The sequence below is a fragment of the Anabrus simplex genome, chromosome 2, assembly GCF_040414725.1.
Source record: "Anabrus simplex isolate iqAnaSimp1 chromosome 2, ASM4041472v1, whole genome shotgun sequence".
NCBI classification, from domain to species: domain Eukaryota; kingdom Metazoa; phylum Arthropoda; class Insecta; order Orthoptera; family Tettigoniidae; genus Anabrus; species Anabrus simplex.
Window position 1 is genome coordinate 858,905,821 of NC_090266.1, and position 18,099 is coordinate 858,923,919.

The following is an 18,099-nucleotide window of genomic DNA, read 5'->3' on the forward strand; positions in this document are numbered from 1 at the left end:
TGGGCAGGAATGAAGAAGTTACAAGAACTCAATCAGCTGTACAGAGACCTGAAGCTTAAAGTTAAAAGAATGATTCCTAATGAGAAAGAAGAAACATGTACTGAATTTGCATAGAAATTAGAAGAGTACAAGTAAGAACAACAAGAAACTATTATATCTAGTGGTGAGAAGCAAGAAAAGCAACTATGAAGGAATGTGGTTTGTGGAGAAAGAGGATAGAAACATCACTTGGAAGGGCAAAGAGATAAGATGGGACAGTATTTTGAAAAATTATGTAATGGTGAAAATTTAAATATCAAACAACGGCAGACCATGGCAAAAGAAAATATTCAAAATGTAGAGCCTCCTATATCATGGATGGAAGTGGAAAATGCCCTAAAGAATATGAGTAATGCCAAGGCAACAGGCATAGATGAGGTAAGCGCTGACATTATCAAGCCTGCTGGAGTGCAAGGATTACAGTGGTTACTTGGAGGCTTAGCACCAATTGGAAAGAAGAAAATCTATCCAAAGATTGGACTAAAGGAGTCATAGTCCTATTTAAGAAAGGAGAGAGATGAAACCCAGCAATTACAGGGAATCACAGCAATTTCATGGAATCAGAATAATGGAACGAATCATAGAATGAGATTAAGAACCATAAATTAACCACAGCTTGAAGAGAAGCAGTATGGTTTTAGAAGGAATAGGTCAACAACAGATCTGACATTTTCTGTAAGGATGATCATGGAGAAGCACTGGAAAAAAAGGAAAATATGTCATCTTTATCTTCCTAGGTATTGAGAAGGCTTATGACAGTGTACAGAGACAAAAAATCTGGGAATGCCTTGAGAATACATCTGTACCATATGCTTTAATTAATAAAGTCAAAATGCTGCATGAACACAGTTGTGTACAAATAGGGGATGGATATTCGTAGTAGTTTGAAATTCGGCAGGGGGTACAACAAAGAAGAGGGCAGTATCGCCAATTTTATTCATCATTGTAGTGGATGAAATAATGAAACGAGCTAAGAGACTCAACAAAAACTCAAGAGTTTAAAGCTCTTGCCTTTGCACATGATATGGTGATATGGGGTGGTAGTGAGTCTGAAGTACAACAGAAGCTGAAAGACTGGAATACTGTATTCAAGCTATTTGGTCTCAAGATAATTAAGTCCAAGATGGCAGTGTTGCCTGTTAGTCGACAGAACATCTGTACTAACATCACTATATAAGGATCAAAGTTGGAACAAGTACATCAGTTCCGTTATCTTGGCAGAGTAGTAACAGATAACCGACCAACTGGAGACATCACTAGCAGAGTACAGAATGGAGCACAGTTTTATCACCTTGTGGGAAAACTACTTTGGGATAAGCAAGTTCCATTAAAATGAAAGTTAATACTCTACAAGAGCTTCTTTGTACCAGTTACTACAGACTCTAGAAACCTGCATGCAAACCAACAGAAATATCAGCAAACTACAAGCAGTGGAAATTAAGTTTTTACAAACTGTAACATATGCTTTAATTAATAAAGTCAAAATGCTGTATGAACAGAGTTGTGTAGAAATAGGGGATGGATATTCGGAACAAAATAAGAAATGACAAGAAATGCCATCTTGTCCAAGTGAAAAAAACACTTAGTGAGATCCATGTCAAAGCCAGGCTGAAATGGTTTGGTAATCTCAAAAGAATGGACCCCACAGAGGAAAGCTAGTGTAGTTTAAGAAGGAAATCAACAGGTTGGCCAAGGAAGAGATGGATCGATCAGACTAGAAATGATCTAGATAAATGAGGTATGGATTTGCAGCAGGTTATGGAAGAAGATCTCTAAATGGACGGAAGTAAACGGAGAGTATTCATTCACTGCACCCAGTAAACTGGAGCTGGTCCAAGATCAAGAAGATGATGATGACACCAGGCAAAACTTAGTAATAATTACAGGATGAAAAAAGTTTTTTTTTTAAATGTAACTCACAATGGTGGTAGAAAGACGAAGACTATGTCAGCAGATCAAGAAAAGCATTCAAAGGACCAAAGAGAGGAAAATTTAATATAACTGATAGGTGAATCACTGAATCCAACAAGAGTAACAAAACCAGAGTTATTGTAGATGGCATGCGAGTTTAAAGTCCAGAGCTCAATTTACAGGCAAGCATAACTTTATGTTAAAAAAAAAAAGGTGGTGTTCGGAACGGTGAAAGAGACTAGCAGCATATAGGTGAATTTACATAGGGCAGTGATATGTCCATTGCGAGTTTCCGCTGTTTGCTTTACATCGCACCGACACAGATAGGTCTTATGGGATAGGAAAGGCCTAGGAGTGGGTAGGAAGTGGCCGTGGCCTTTGTTAAGGTACTTTTTAGGTATGGAACATCCTGAGGTAGATAACCACTAATAATACATGTTATTTTTAAAGTACCACATCAGCTAAGGAGTCGGAATGAATCAGGTGAAGGCTACATGACGACTGAATTGAGGTCAGGGGAAAGCTTAGACTGTGGATAGGTGAGATAGGAGTAGCCAATGAGAGAGCTTTATTTGAACGGCCACATGACCCAATGACGTACACATCGTCCACTCCTGAAGTAGTGACAATCTGATACAACTGATTTTAACCACATGATTTACAATCGTAAGTTCTAGAAATAAACCTGAAAATTGTAACAGAATATATTACATTCCTTCCTCCTTAAGATCTTGACTACAACAGATCAGGCCAATGTAGTATCGGACGCATTCATTAGAAAACTCAGAAAACACACCAATATATACTAAAAACAATAAGTGATTATGTAACTAAACGCCTGTGTATTATTCATAAACACCGAGTTTGATAGCTGCAGTTGCTTAAGTGCGGCCAGTATCCAGTATTCGGGAGATAGTAGGTTCGAACCCCACTGTCGGCAGCCCTGAAAATGGTTTTCCGTGGTTTCCCATTTTCACACCAGGCAAATGCTGGGGCTGTACCTTAATTAAGGCCATGGCCGCTTCCTTCCAACTCCTAGCCCTTCCCTGTCCCATCGTCGCCGTAAGACCTATCTGTGTCGGTACAACGTAAAGCAACTAGCAAAAAAAATTCATAAACAACCATACAATTTGAAAAATCAAATCAAATTAACATACTATCTTGCTATACAGTACAAAAGAGTGACCTACTCTGAATTGAACCTTACAATAGGTTTCCTGTCTCGAATTGGATAGTGTCTAGTTGCGACAGGTGACGTAACAGTTAGCTGTGAGAGTTACAGAGATCGTCTGCTACCTGCAACTGGACTATGACGTGGTGGTGAAACAGGTTGTGATGGAGGAGCCGGGGAGCGAGAAGTAGGAGAACTCTGTTGGCACTCAGAGGCTGGTGTCAGCAGAGGAGTCGTCAGTGAGGGAGAGTCAACTATGATGTCCCTCGCTGTAAAGGATTAGCCCTACAGCGGTCAGGGCTAAAAACAACTGGCCCTGACTGTAACCCTATTAGCTGGTCTATATGTCTTTTCCAAGTCAACCCAGACTAGAATTGAATTAAATACGTAACTGGGCCTAGTCTATGTATAACCCTACCTTCTACCCACTTATCTCTTCCTCTGTAGTCTTTAGCTAATACCGGTTGTCCTATAGTTAATTGTCTGGTGTAACTACCTCCTGCATTAGTTATTTGTTCGTCCTGTTTATTTGCTACAGCTTTCTGCAAATTAGGTCTGATCAAATCTTAGTTCTCAAAGGACGATTGAACATTGGCTTAGCAGGAGTTTCATTAGTAGTGCTATATACAGCATTACAATAAGCTATTAAAAATCTACTCAAAGCTAAATTTACATCTTCATGTTCAAAAATTGCACATTTTAAATGTTTTTTTAACATTTTTAACTGCATTCTCAGCCTGCCTGTTAGAAGCAGGACGGTATGGTGCTATCAGCGTTTGCCTTATTCCGTTTTGTTCCAAAAATCGAGAAAATTCTTCAGAGGAAAAGGGAGGGCCATTATCACTAACAATGAGCTCGGGAAGACCAAATCTACAGAACATAGGACGCAATTTCTCAATGACTTGCTTAGCTGAAATTGAGTTAACTGTTTCAATTTCCAACCATTTGCTATGTGCGTCCATTAAAATTAAATAGAGTTTTCTTTTAAAAGGTCCTAAAAAATCTACGTGAATTCTTTGCCATACATTGGGTCGAAATTCCCATACATGAAGTGTACTTCTATTAGGACTTTCTCGCTGGGCAAGACACGCTGAACAACTGCTGGCTACTGCCTCGATGTCCTTATCAATTGAAGGCCACCATAAGTACGATCTAGCTAATGATTTAATTTTAACTACTCCAAGGTGTCCACTTTGTAATTCATTTAACAAGAACTTTCTCAATGACCTTGGAATTACGACTGTAGCCCCACATCAAAATTCCTTGTTCTACAGTTAGCTCAGCTTGCCTTTTAACAAAGTTGCTTAAAGTTGGATCTGGCGTAGTAGGCCATCCGTACAACACATAGCCTAGGATTTTGTTTAACTCCTGGTCTTTTTGGGTCTCAATACGTATATCGTTAAAGTTTATGGGAACATCAGCTTCCATTATGCATTGTAAATAACTACCTACATAATCTAAACATCAACGTCCTCAAAACGATTGACTGATAAAGGTAGCCTAGATAAGCCACCTGCATTGCCATGGCACTGAGATTTAACATACTGAATTTCATAGTCATAACCTGACAGAAACAATGCATAGCGTTGCAACCACCAGCAAAGGCTGGTAAACCCTTCTTTGGACAAAAAATGGTTAGAAGTGGCTTGTGATCTGTACACAGAATAAAATGTCTTCCCCATAGATACTGATTGAACTTCTTTACACCATACGCAACGCTCAAGGCTTCTTTATCAATTTGAGAGTAGTTTTTTCAGCTGAGTTTAAGACTCTACTTGCGAAAGAAATTGGTCTCTCAGTACCATCTTTTTCTATTATACTTAAAACACTCGCAATGCCGTAAGGTGATGGGTCACATGACAACTTGATTGGTAAGTCAGGGTTGTAATATGCTAGTACCTTAGCCGAAACTAATTTTTCTTTGACTAACTCAAAAGATTTTTGACAAGCTAAATTCCAGTGAAAATCTGCATCTTTTCTAAGAAGCTTGTACAAGGGCGTAAGAACAGTGGCTACATTGGGGATAAATTTAGCATAGTAGTTCACAAGACCAAGAAATCCTTTAAGCTGTGTAAACCATCTTTACTTAAGACATAGCCTAAATATTCTACACTGTCACAGAAAAACTTGCACTTATCTTTACCAACAGTCAACCCATGACTACTTAGGCGTTTACAAACTTCCCGTAACCTTAACAAATGTTCTACTGTATTTGCTCCAGTCACAATAATATCATCAAAGAATGAGGCCACACCTGGTACACCATGTAGTATTTGTTCAATAAATCTTTGGAAAATACCCAGTGCTGACAAGATTTCATAACAAAGACGGTTGTAAGCAAATAACCCTTTATGTGTACATAGTTTTTTACTTTCTTCCTCTAACGACAACTTTAAGCTGATGACAAATCTAATTTAGAAAACCGAATTCCCTTTTGTAAGACAACAAAGATGTCTTCAATTCTAGGTATTGGGTGTGTATCTACTTCTAGAAAGGGGTTTAAAGTGACCTTAAAATCTCCGCAAATATGGATTTTACCATTCTTTTTTAATACTTGAACAATTGGTGTGCCCCATTCACTTGAAGATACTGGGGAAATAATTTCCACATCCACTAAACTTTTCAACTCTTGTTCAACCTATTCTCTTAAAGAATATGGTTTGACCTAGGTTTATGGTACTTAGGTACTGCAGCATTTTGCTTCAGGTTTAGTTTTACTGGGTCTCCTTTAAAGCAGCCCAATTTAATAGTGAATACCTCTGGAAATTCATTAAAAAAGTCTTGCACTAATTTAGACTTTGCATTGATTTTTACATTAGTTAAGTTTACGTTGTTTACACTGCTGGGAATGCTTATAACAACTTGGAGCTCTTTTATCCAATCACGCGCCATGAGAGGATTAGATCCATTGCTAATAACATACAAATCTAAACTCTTTTCCAGGGACTGATATTTAACATTCACTTCTAACTTCCCCACAGGCTTAATTTTCTTGTTGGTGTAGGAATTTAAAACTAAGTCTGTGGGAATCAATGTTACATGACTTAAGTTAGCCTTATAAAACTTTTCAGAAACAACAGACACACAAGCACCTGAGTCTACTTCAAAATTAATAGCTTTCCTTCAGCAATTAAATTTACTCTAATGGGCTCAATATTTGTTATTTTACCTAATTTAGGCTGAATGATTTGCTTGTCTTCATCGCACTGAAAAATGTTAGAAATATCATACACTTCATCACACAATTTTTCTTGACTAACATTGGGTTCATGTAAGTCTACATAGTGCTGGTTGGGTCTAAGTCTGTTTCCCTGCTGATTCTTAGTTCCCTTAGAAAATGAAGGATTGTTTGTAAGCATGTTAAGTTTTACATGAAACTGAGACTTGCTCTTATTTTTTTGACTTGCAAACCCTCTCTAAGTGACCCTTCTTCCGATAAAAATTGCAAATACATTCACGATAACGGCACTGAGCAGTAGAATGCCCACCTTTATGACCACAACAAAAACACTGAGGCACTTTCACAACACGTGATAACACATTAGGTACATTGCTGTGTGGAGAATGCCATGCTGTAAACTTCTGGAGTCTTGGTGTGGTGTGGTAGGCCAAGGACACTGCATTCTTGACAGTTGCTTCCAACGATATCGCCAGCTGTTCTGCCTTCTGGAATGTGAGGCTCTCCTCCGACAGCAGTAGTTTCTTGATGGATTCATCACGGATGCCACTGACTAATCTGTCCCGTAAATAATCAGGAAGTTTGTCTTCGAACTCGCAGTACTTGGATAACTGCTTTAGTTGAACAATATAATCTGACAGTCTCATGTTCCAATTGATCTCGCCTGCTGAATTTATATCGTTCAATGGTAAATGAAGGTTTAGGATGGAGATGGTCTTGGACAATTTTAATAATGGTATCAAAGGGTTTATAATACCAATATAAATGGTCCGTTATTGGACATTATAAATTTTCCAGCTAACTCATTCTTGGTTGCCAGCGTTTCGCCCTCGTGTGCTAGGGTGGGCTCATCAGTTGGTACCTAGCACACCTACCAATACGCTGGCTAGTGCATACCGTGGAGGCCACTGCGTAGGCTAACTGGAGCCACCGGCAATGCCAATGCACTAAGAGACTTTGTCTCATCACTAAAAATTGATGCCTGCTTGGCCATCAGATGATATAGATGTTGATTCCCATAGGGAATTTGAAATATTTGTCCTGAATGAGTAAATTTATAATACCAATATAAATGGTCCGTTATTGGACATTATAAATTTTCCAGCTAACTCATTCTTGGTTGCCAGCGTTTCGCCCTCGTGTGCTAGGGTGGGCTCATCAACTCATCATATAGCGGTACAACTCACAGGCTACGCCCAGACCCGCGGTGTTGCTCAGACGGGTACAACGCACGGGTACCGGAATCCACCAGACCAGGCTTTTTACTGCAACTAATCACAAACCTATTTCGTACCAAAATAAAATAAAAACATGTCATGAAGAATGAATGGATGGACATGAACCCTACAAAAAAAAAAAAACAGTGGATCAGACTCAAAAAGAAGGTAGTTAGAGTATTACTGACCAAGGGACCATTTATAAAGCACAATGATGCTTGATGTCTGAAGGGGTGCTAAATTCATGTCTAAGGCCCCACAGAATGGTACATGTCGCGAGTAAAGTAGAACCATGTTATTTGTCATTTTGGGGTACTGATCAAAAGTAGCGAAGACTCACAGTGGTCCACACAAGATGGTACTACTCACAAGTATTGCTATTCGCACAGGGAATGCAGACCTATGGTGTTTCTCACACAATGGCGCCACTCATAGCCAACACAAACCAGTAAGGTTCCTCACCTAGGTGTACTAGTCACGGGCGCCGGTATTCCCGTGGTGATCCTCACATAGTGGGTACCAATCACAGGCAACGCTGACCCACGGTGCCGCTCATATAGCGGTACAACTCACAGGCTACGCCCAGACCCGCGGTGTTGCTCAGACGGGTACAACGCACGGGTACCGGAATCCACCAGACCAGGCTTTTTACTGCAACTAATCACAAACCTATTTCGTACCAAAATAGTGATACTACTCGCAAGTACATGCCACCCATGGTGTTCCCCGCATGATGGTACGAATCAAGAGTAGTTTCATGGTTTTAATTCAATCATCCCTTGGTCGCCCCTTGTAGTCGCCTCTTACGACAGGCAGGGGATACCGCGGGTGTATTCTACATGTGCGTCCCCCACCTGCAGGGGGTAGTGTGTTTGGTCCGCGAGAGGTATTTTATTTCCCTTAAGTCCGCCGGCAAGCCGGTTAGGACCCCCCTATCCGCCACCTGGGACGCGCCACGTGGGAGTATCACCTCTCCCCCTGCTACGCCTGCGTAGCAGGTTCGTGGCCGATACGACGGACTGTACTATGTTGCGCCATTCACTGTGAAAACACACAAGAAACGTTTTGTTGCCATGAGGAAGCACTGGCACTCGCTGCAATGTCATGACTTTTACCTCGTCGCCAATTTTTACGCATGGAACATCCTGAGGTAGATAACCAGAAATAATACACGTTATTTTTGAAGTACCACATCAGCTAAGGAGTTGGAGTGAATCAGGTGCAGGCAACATGACAACTGACTTGAGGTCAGGGGAAAGCTTAGGCTGTGGATAGGCGAGGTACGAGTAGCCAATGAGAGAGCTTTATTTGAACGGCCACATGACCCAATGACGTACACATCGTCCACTCCCGACGTAGTGACAATCTGATACAGCTGATTTTAACCACATGATTTACAATCATAAGCTCTAGAATAAACCTGAAAATTGTAACAGAATATATTACAGGTACAGCCCCAGCATTTGCCTGGTGTGAAAATGGGAAACCACGGAAGCCGCGTTTCCAAGGTGGTTGACAGGGAAAAGCAGTGTGTGTATACAAGATGTGCTCCAAGACAACACCTAGTCCCCGAGACATAGGATTGAAATAGATGCGGTTAAAATCTCTGACTCTGAAAAATAAAACACTGGTGATAAATTGATCGATAAACTGATTTACATGCAACCCAAATGTAGTCTAACCACCAGCGATGGTTGGTATAATGAGAAACCAAATAAATTACATGCTAGCAACAAAAGAACATTGGGCAGTGGCGGTGGATGCCCGCGGCTGTCTCATCTGTTAGTCCCATTCTTACCCTTTACTTAAAAGGGAGGAAAGCCCATAATATTTTATAATGAAATAAAATATTTGTTCTTAGATTTACCTAAGGGCTTATTAAATTACTTTATGTCATAGGCTATGCCTAAACGTATGCGCATAATCTCGCTGCTGTAGAATCCTGGAGCTGACGTTGCCATGGTTACGGCAGGTCATTTCTTTATCCGATTCGGAGAGCAGGGCTAGTGAGGTGCCAATATCTCCATAACGGTTGGTTTTAGGGCCTTAAAACATGGTTTTCGGGCCCGTGGGGCTTACCGAGTTTTGTTCTTTGCGTCAAGGGGCTTAAAATGAAGTTCATCTCGTCCTTGCACGACAAATTCGATATTTCGCCTATATTAGCCTAGTATTTTTTATATCTCCCTCGTCGCCCCCACCTCGAATTGTTTTTAAATAAAATGCAGCCCATGCCCCTCAGGGATAATGTATATTTACATTAGTAAAATGATTTTTAGAATTGGTCCAATAGTTTCTGAGATTACCCTCCAGATATACACAAACTATCAAAATTTGCACACACTTTATTATATTAGTATAGATTAAAGGAGTCGGACTGATTGTGTCTTTTTATGATTAGATAAACTTATGATGAACGAGGTGTGCTTGAATGACGAGCATTCTAATGTTTCCCTGTCATCAGACTCCACGACTACGCTACAACCTGTCAAAGTAATGAAGTTTTCTTCGTGGACTGACGTTCATGATGCTCCTATTCCAACAGATGAGCTGGAAAGATATTTAAAGCAAAATTGTGGAATGGAAGAAGATATAGCATCCTATTGGAGAACAAATGGACAAAACGATCCAAAATTTCACCAGGCCTAGAAAGTAGAAAGTAGCATGTATGCAAGCATCAAGTTCAGCTTCAGAGAGAAATTTCAGTTCAGCGAGCTTCATTCTCAACGCACGACGGTCTCTTCTACAACCAGACAATGTTGATGTTCTTCTTTTCATTCACAGTAATTCCATTCCACCAGCATTAGCAATGACCAATAAACTACGCACACTAAGTAAAAGCTATGTTCACTTTGTTGTTGGCATATTACACGTCATTTCTGTTTGTATTTTATTTTGAGGTAAACGCGAATGAAGTCCTATGAATATGCTTTGTGTTATTTAGATTCATATTCAGTTAACTTGATGTCAACTGCAGACGAATATTAAGTTTATAATAAAGTTTCTCTTTGTTTTCAATTATTACTATTACAGTGCAAAGGAAATCTCCACCGTTTAATTTCAAAATGTGATTAGCCTACTTTGAAATATGTTATTAGCGTATGGGAATTCGTAGAGTGAGTGATCCGAATAGTAGTGTGACGTGGACATTTCATTGTGCACGGCACACGTTATTGTGGAGAGGTACTCAAGGTTATTCTATTGAGCCCGCACAGTGCGGTGGACTGCGGTGGGCTGTATGAGCCTAGTGCTGTGGGCCAGTACGCGGCTGCATCAGAAAAGAACGGCACTGCACGGGCTGGGCTGCAGGACTCTGAACTGCCTTTCAAATATTCTGGGAAACTTTATACGCGAGGCCAGTGTTGCCAGATCCAAAAATAATAGGCCCGTTTTGGAAGATAGGGCTCAAAAATTTCAGAAGATTTTATAAATTGCCATAATAAGCTACTAATGATGTTACTTAAAATTATTACTTTTATTTATATTTTTATTTTTAAGGTGAGAACCATGTTTTTTAGTGTCAACATAATAATTTTTTAAGTCTTCCAATGTGATGAACAAAAAATACACATTCATAGAACACTAGTACTTACCTGCCTGCTTTTATTCTAAGAATTTACTAGTGTTTTACAATTTTGCTTCAGGGTTAAACAGATTGGTACATTTTAAGGTTATTTTAAAACTAAATAGTCATACAGTCATGACTTTTACATAATGTTCACTCAATCTACCCATCCTCTTCCTCTTCTCTGTCTTTATAGATGGCACCCATCAGCAAAAAACATTTGGACAGCTGGCATTATTTCAGATTGCTTTTTTTTTTTTTTTTTTTTTTTTGCTAGTTGCTTTACGTCGCACCGACACAGATAGGTCTTATGGCGACGATGGAACAGGGAAGGGCTAGGAGTGGGAAGGAAGCGGCAGTGGCCTTAATTAAGGCACAGCCCCAGCATTTGCCTGGTGTGAAAATGGGAAACCACGGAAAACCATCTTCAGGGCTGCCGACAGTGGGGTTCGAACCTACTATCTCCCGAATACTGGATACTGGCCGCACTTAAGCGACTGGAGCTATCGAGCTCGGTATATTTCAGATTGCCTACGTATCACAGACTCATACCACTGGCACATTAAAGATCTAATTTCGAAGAGGGTATTATCTGCATTCCAATGTGTCTTAAAACTGATTAGCAGTTGAAGGAAAACTTAAACACATATATTGCATTCAGGGACAATGGATGATATTTCCACTTACTTTGATGTAACTTAAAAGCACTGTTGAAAACACTGGTTAAAACATTTGTAACATTACAACATACCCTTAAAAAAATACTACTGTTAAACATGTCATATAGTGCGTATTAATGTGTGGTTTTGCACAGGTATTTTATAGTGTTATATATATTTTAAGTAGTGTTTTCAACAGACTGACAAGCTTTTAAGTTACATTAAACAAGTCGACACTGAAAAATATTGTTTCCTTCTTAAAATAAAAAAAAAGTCACCTTTATTTATGAAATGAGAACTGAGGATAATTTGGAAGATTTCCACTTAATTTAGTATTTTCTGGAATCTTTTTTAAAAATCAGAATATCTCCTGCAATTTCTGAGGACCTGGCAATACTGTGCGAGGCCATCTTATACTTGGGCCAATAAATATTTATTCAGATATAACTAACCCCAGGCCCGAAGGCCTGAAGATTACGAGGTGTGTTATTCAGATATAGCAATGGCAAATTAAATGCATCACAAAAGCCAGCCATCAGAAGTCAATCTTACTCAACTTCACCCTGTATTTTCCAAATCCTGAAAGGATCTTGGATGCAAACTGCATTGTACATGTGGATTTAGCCCCGTTTTATGGGCGGACGGTCATCCTGATGTCAATCCTATGTATTATATGTTTCTGTGCTGTGATAGTAAGGCATGCTGCGAGTGTACGAGATGTTGACCGAGACGAACACTAACACCTAGTGCCTGAACCAGAGGAATTTAACTAGATACGGTTAAAAGTCATAATCTCTGACCTGGCAGGGAAATCAAACCAAGGACAATCTGAAGACAATGACAGTGACCAGTGAGCCTAGGAGCCAGACCCTTGGATGTCTAACCCCCCCCCAACTAATAATAATGTTATCAGTTTTAAGACCCACAAACTACTTTTGCGGTGTACAGACACACCGAGATGGCAGAATTTTGTTCCATGGATGTTCTTCTACATGCCAGTAAATCTACCAACACAAGGCTGCAATATTTGGGCCCATTCAAAGACATTCAAACTCAGCCAGGATCATACCTGCCAACTTAAGCTCAGAAGGCCATTGCTCTACTGTCTGAGCTACTCAGACCAGCATATACACAAATAAGATACATCTAATAACATGGTGAGGAACTATATTCTTTCTAGAACAGGGGAACTGTAAGGTTCCACTGACATTTACAGAAAGTTAAAATGGTCTCTGATGGCATGAGTAAAATTGTAACCACTGGGCCCTTATTCAATTTTATGTGAGCTAATAAAAAAGTATTTAAAAAAATCATGTCAAAGAATGGGAACAAAGTACCCACCTGCAACAACAGCAACTCCAGAGAGAGTTCATTCACTTGGGCTTCACTCTGAAGGGCCACAGTGTAAGGCAGAAAGGTAGGCCATGTTGCACGAAGGATACGAATTGGCAACCACAACATTAGAAGTACAGCAGTGCCAAATATAACAGCAGAGGCAAGTAAACGACGAATATGGCGCACAATGGGAAGATGTATCATTTCCTGTAAAGAAATGAGAAGATGTATCAATTTCTATAAAGAAATTACTTGAATAAAATACAAAAGAACATCTGTAACAAAAGTAAATAATTCAAAATGGATGCACTTCAAAGAAATTAAGAATTTACTAAGGAACATGAAATTAATATTATTATTATTATTATTATTGTTTTTGCACCCCACTAACTACTTCTGAAGGTTTTCAGAGATGCCAAGGTGCCGGAAGTTTGTCCCACAGGAGTTCTTTTACGTGCCAATAAATCTACAGACACGAGGCTGACATATTTGAGAACCTTTAAATACCACCGGACTGAGCCAGGATCGAACCTGCCAAGTTGGGGTCAGAAGGCCAGCGCCTCAACCATCTGAGCCACTCAGCCCGGCAGAAATTAGATTAACTGTATGATTAAGAACTTGTCAATTATAATCTATAATGCATATAATTCAAGAAAGTAATATTCAATCAATGTGCTAATCATTCTTTTGGGGTTGGCTAGTTTAAACTAACTGGTTATTTTAACCAAAGTAGATTTTTATATATTTAATCCTGCTATTTTTACTATTTTTCAGTTCTATTACTGGAACAATGACTGTTTAACTTTAAACAATTTGAACAGTTTACTGAGTGACACTTTCCATTGTTAATGTCAGCCAATGTCATTGGCAGTAGATCATATCCTTGTTGCTTGTGTTGTGGTCAGGTTCTGAACCAAAACAGTAAAAAAGTTTAATTCTCATTTGATAATATACAAAATGAGAGCAGAAAAAGCTGTAGAGCCAAGTGCAAGAAATATGGGTATGAGTTAGCAGGCCTAGCATAGAGAATGAAAAATTGTATAATAAAATGCAAAGAAGACAATGGTGATAACTATGGTATGATACAAATTTAATTTTGCTTGTTATTTTAGCACTAATACCGTAGTTCCTTGTTAAGTTTTCTCACAATAAAACTTACGTCAACATACACTTCTTTAAATCTTCAATAACTTTCCTTTGTTTGTTGTCACTGTCATCATTTTACAGTACCAGTTTCCCGGGTGCTGTTGGCGAACCTCTTCCACTGTCTTATTGAGATATGTTCTGTTGTTAAAGACGTCCTCTAGTGTCCTTCCTCGATCTGCATCGTCCATCTTTATGATGGCCATCCAGTGGATTCTTGGTCTTCCCCCTATCTGTTTTCCTGCCACATGCTTCTCCAAGTTAACATAAGCTGTCCTTGTTGGCTCCATCCTCATTACATGCTTCAACCATCTCAGTCTGGATATGCTGACCTGATCAAACAATGATTTCTCAATCTCAGCTTCCTTCCTTACCATGTCATTCCATAACTCGTCCAGTTTTGTTTTTTGATTTGTGGAACTAAAGAGACTTCATCTCAGATGCCTGTAACCTTGATGAGTCCTTAGTGAGGGTGCATGTTTTGATACCATAGGTTAAAATCAGTATGAAGTAATGACTGAACATCACCAGCTTGGATTTTGTTGGTACTTTTGGTCCCAGAGGAGTGTTCTTACTTGCTGGTAAAAGGGAAAGCTCTTCTGCACTCTATTTGTCACCTCTCTTGTGGCTAGTGTGTCTCAAGAACTCACAATGTCAAGGTATATAAAGGTTTCCACACTTTCCAGTGGATGGTTTCCTAGCATGATGTTCGTTGGTCATCACTAGGGAGCGGATTTTTATGTGCTAAAAATGTGAAAAATATTTATTTTTTATGTGATGAAAAACTTTAAAATATGTGATAAAAAATTGAAATTATTTTCCTTTAAATATCACATAACTACTCACGCTCAAGAAATAAATAAGTATAATGTTTTGTATTAGAATATGGTGCTACCAAACGTGCTCCTTAAGGCAAAATGGTGTCTGTGTATGGAAACGTGCTGTATGGTATATTAATTTTTGATATGCCAGAGTAGATATTATGAATGGTTATTTTTTTAAAGGTAATGTTTTGTTTAAATATGGCAAAAGCAACCTACCATCTTTGAAAAAATAGTACCAGTTCGTACTCACCCATCACACGCTGGAATATTAGTTGCTAGAAGTAGTCTCAGAATTGCAGTGAACAACAAAGGTCATCTCCAAATTGTCCATCACAAATGCATGCCGATTATCTCTAAAGAACGCCTTATACTGCGAAAACGATCGCTCCACATCACAGGAAGTCAGACGAGCGTAGTTAAAGAGAGGAATGTCACCAACAATAACGCCATCAATTTCGCCAACATGAGCACCCTCTAATACACTAGAAATTTGACACATTGTTTGAAATCCTCTGTTTTTCCTGAACAAATTTTGATATTTGACCTTTAACAGTCCCTGTACCTGCGAAGCCGGGAGTGAATCTAATTTATTTTCAACAGCGCGCACTTCCTTCACTGTTTCGGACAACAGGTTAGTGGATTTTTCAAGTATGTCTATAGTTTTACACAAGAAGCTTCGATTGGCAGATATAAATGCCAAATCATTTTTCAAAGAGCTGTCTTTTAGTATCTCTTGAAGAATCTCAATTGACGACGCATCGTTTTTATCTAGCACGTTCACAACGGATGCAAAACTTTCAAAATTGTCTGCGTAGTATACCACAGCGCTAAGCCAGGTACCCCACCGCGTAACAATAGGCAGAGGAGGAAGCGCAAGATCCGGGTTTTTCTCTTTAAAGAGATCGATTCTTGAGGGTGCTTTCACGAAGACCTTTTTGCCATTAGACACTAATTTATCCACTTGAGGATACTGAGCCCGCACAGTTTCTCATAACCTGTGTAGAGCATGAACAACGCAAGTTACGTGTATCATTTTCGGAAAGCTCACAGAAAGGCCTTCGGCTGCCTTTTTCATGTAAGCTGCACTGTCAGTAAGGAAAAGCAATACATGGTCGTATTTTATACCTTTTGGCCAAAGTAAGTGCATGGCTTCATTGAATAACCTAGCTACAGTGATATGGTTTGCAGCAAGCATTTCTTTACACGCTAGCAAATAAGAACATTCGCAAGCAGTTTTGTCATTCTTCAACACACCAACTACAACATTTCCTACTTTTCTGCCACTTGAATCAGTGGTTTCGTCAATGCTCACCCACAGTTTTTCGCCATCACATACTGCCCGAATTCTCTGTAAAGTTTCTTCGTAACATTTTGGGAGATAGCTTTCCTTAATGTGGATTCGCCTGGAGGTTCAAAATTAATGTGCTTTGTTAGGAAATTTCTCAGTCCCGGATTATTTATTTTACCAAGAGGAATGTCGGCGCAAACAAATGCTCTGCACACATCTAAATAATACTGGGAATATTTAGATGGGCCTGCATTTGAAGTAGCTGGTTCAGCTATTAGTAATTGTCGCGAACGCACACGCGAAGCAGCCGCAGTATGCTTATTTCCAGACAAATGCTGGATTACTTGAGAACGTTGATCTGCACGTACTGTTTTACCACACGGTTGGCAAAATAATACTTTTCCATCGGTAGTGAAAATGCTTTTAAATTCCACTACATATTGTTGAAGACGCGACCTTATACTCAACTTCGCTTTTGGCATTATTTTGCAGGTTACGACACACACATTTACGGTGAATCACTGTTTCAATAAAAAGAATAGCAGCGTACACTGAAGGAAATATTTCTTATAAATCCATACAAAATCACACAACCACGGGAATGATATATGGACCCGAACAGCTAACCTTACTCTTAGGAGTGATGAAATTCCACTACCTAATGGTGGGGCAATATTCGTCCGAGTTTCCCATGTCATAACGGAATTACGTCACCTTATCTCTCCGTGATTGCCTTTCGCTGATATTCTATAAACAAAATCCGAGAGGGTTGACTCATAAAGAGTTGGAATGACATCATACAAGGAAACATCTTGTGCAGCAAATCAAATCGCTGTCTAAATGTAATGACGTAGCCAGTGACCAGCAAGTTTTAGAACTTATGGAGGGAAGTCCATAAATAGCCGAAACATTCAGATACATTATGTTAAATACACTGTTAAAAACAATACCGTAATCGTAAAATGAAAATATGAGCACTGTTTTATAACACAGAAGCATTTTAAATTTTATTGATCAACAAATATTGCTGATTTATGTGCTTATTATAGATTTTCTTAAAATATGTATTTACATTTAAAAAATGTGAAAATATGTGTTTTTATGTGAAATAAGATTCAGTTTTTACACTTGGGGATGCACAATAGGAATAATGAACTTCGTAACTTGCGTTAAAACTTACGCAAAAAAATATGTAATTACATAAAAATCCGCTCCCTAGTCATCACTCTTTATTTATTGCCATCACAAGTGTTTTGGCTTTGATTATCTTGAGACTGAATTCCTGGAACTAAATCTGCCATTCATCGAGTCTCAATTGTACTCATTTCCCAGTTTCTCCCCAGATCATTTATTTATTGAATGATGAACATAACAGACTTTCATCCAATTACAATATTCACAGCGTACAGTACAATTAATAATTACACTATTAAACATTACCTGAAAAAAACAAAAAAAAAAAGACAATACAAAGAATACAATGAACAACCCAAACAAGAGAAGTTGGTAATACGATAAAAATTATACAGTTACTACAATAATACCGTAATTATTTTATAGTGGTGCCAAACACAAAGTAACACATTCAGTTATGCAGTTAAATTATAAAGTTTTAGTCTTAGAAAAGAGTACGATGATGTAATCGGTGAAAACCAGTGCATTTAGTTCACCAAAGGTTTTCTTGATGGTCTTCAATTTGTCATTATGAATAATGGGGATAATACACTGCCTTACTGGACTCAACATTTGGTCTGGAACCAGGATAAATGTCT

At 38.9% G+C, this 18,099-nt stretch overlaps 1 protein-coding gene across 2 annotated transcripts in view; it reads right to left on the minus strand.

The window, feature by feature from the left end:
* LOC136864515 (E3 ubiquitin-protein ligase MARCHF6) overlaps window positions 1-18,099 on the minus strand; it is a 152,414-nt gene that overhangs the window by 28,350 nt on the left and 105,965 nt on the right. For both annotated transcript variants that reach the window (XM_067141581.2, XM_067141582.2), the window contains exon 6: window positions 13,079-13,279. In XM_067141581.2, coding sequence (XP_066997682.2) covers window positions 13,079-13,279 — 201 coding nt within the window. The remainder of the gene's footprint in view (window positions 1-13,078; window positions 13,280-18,099) is intronic.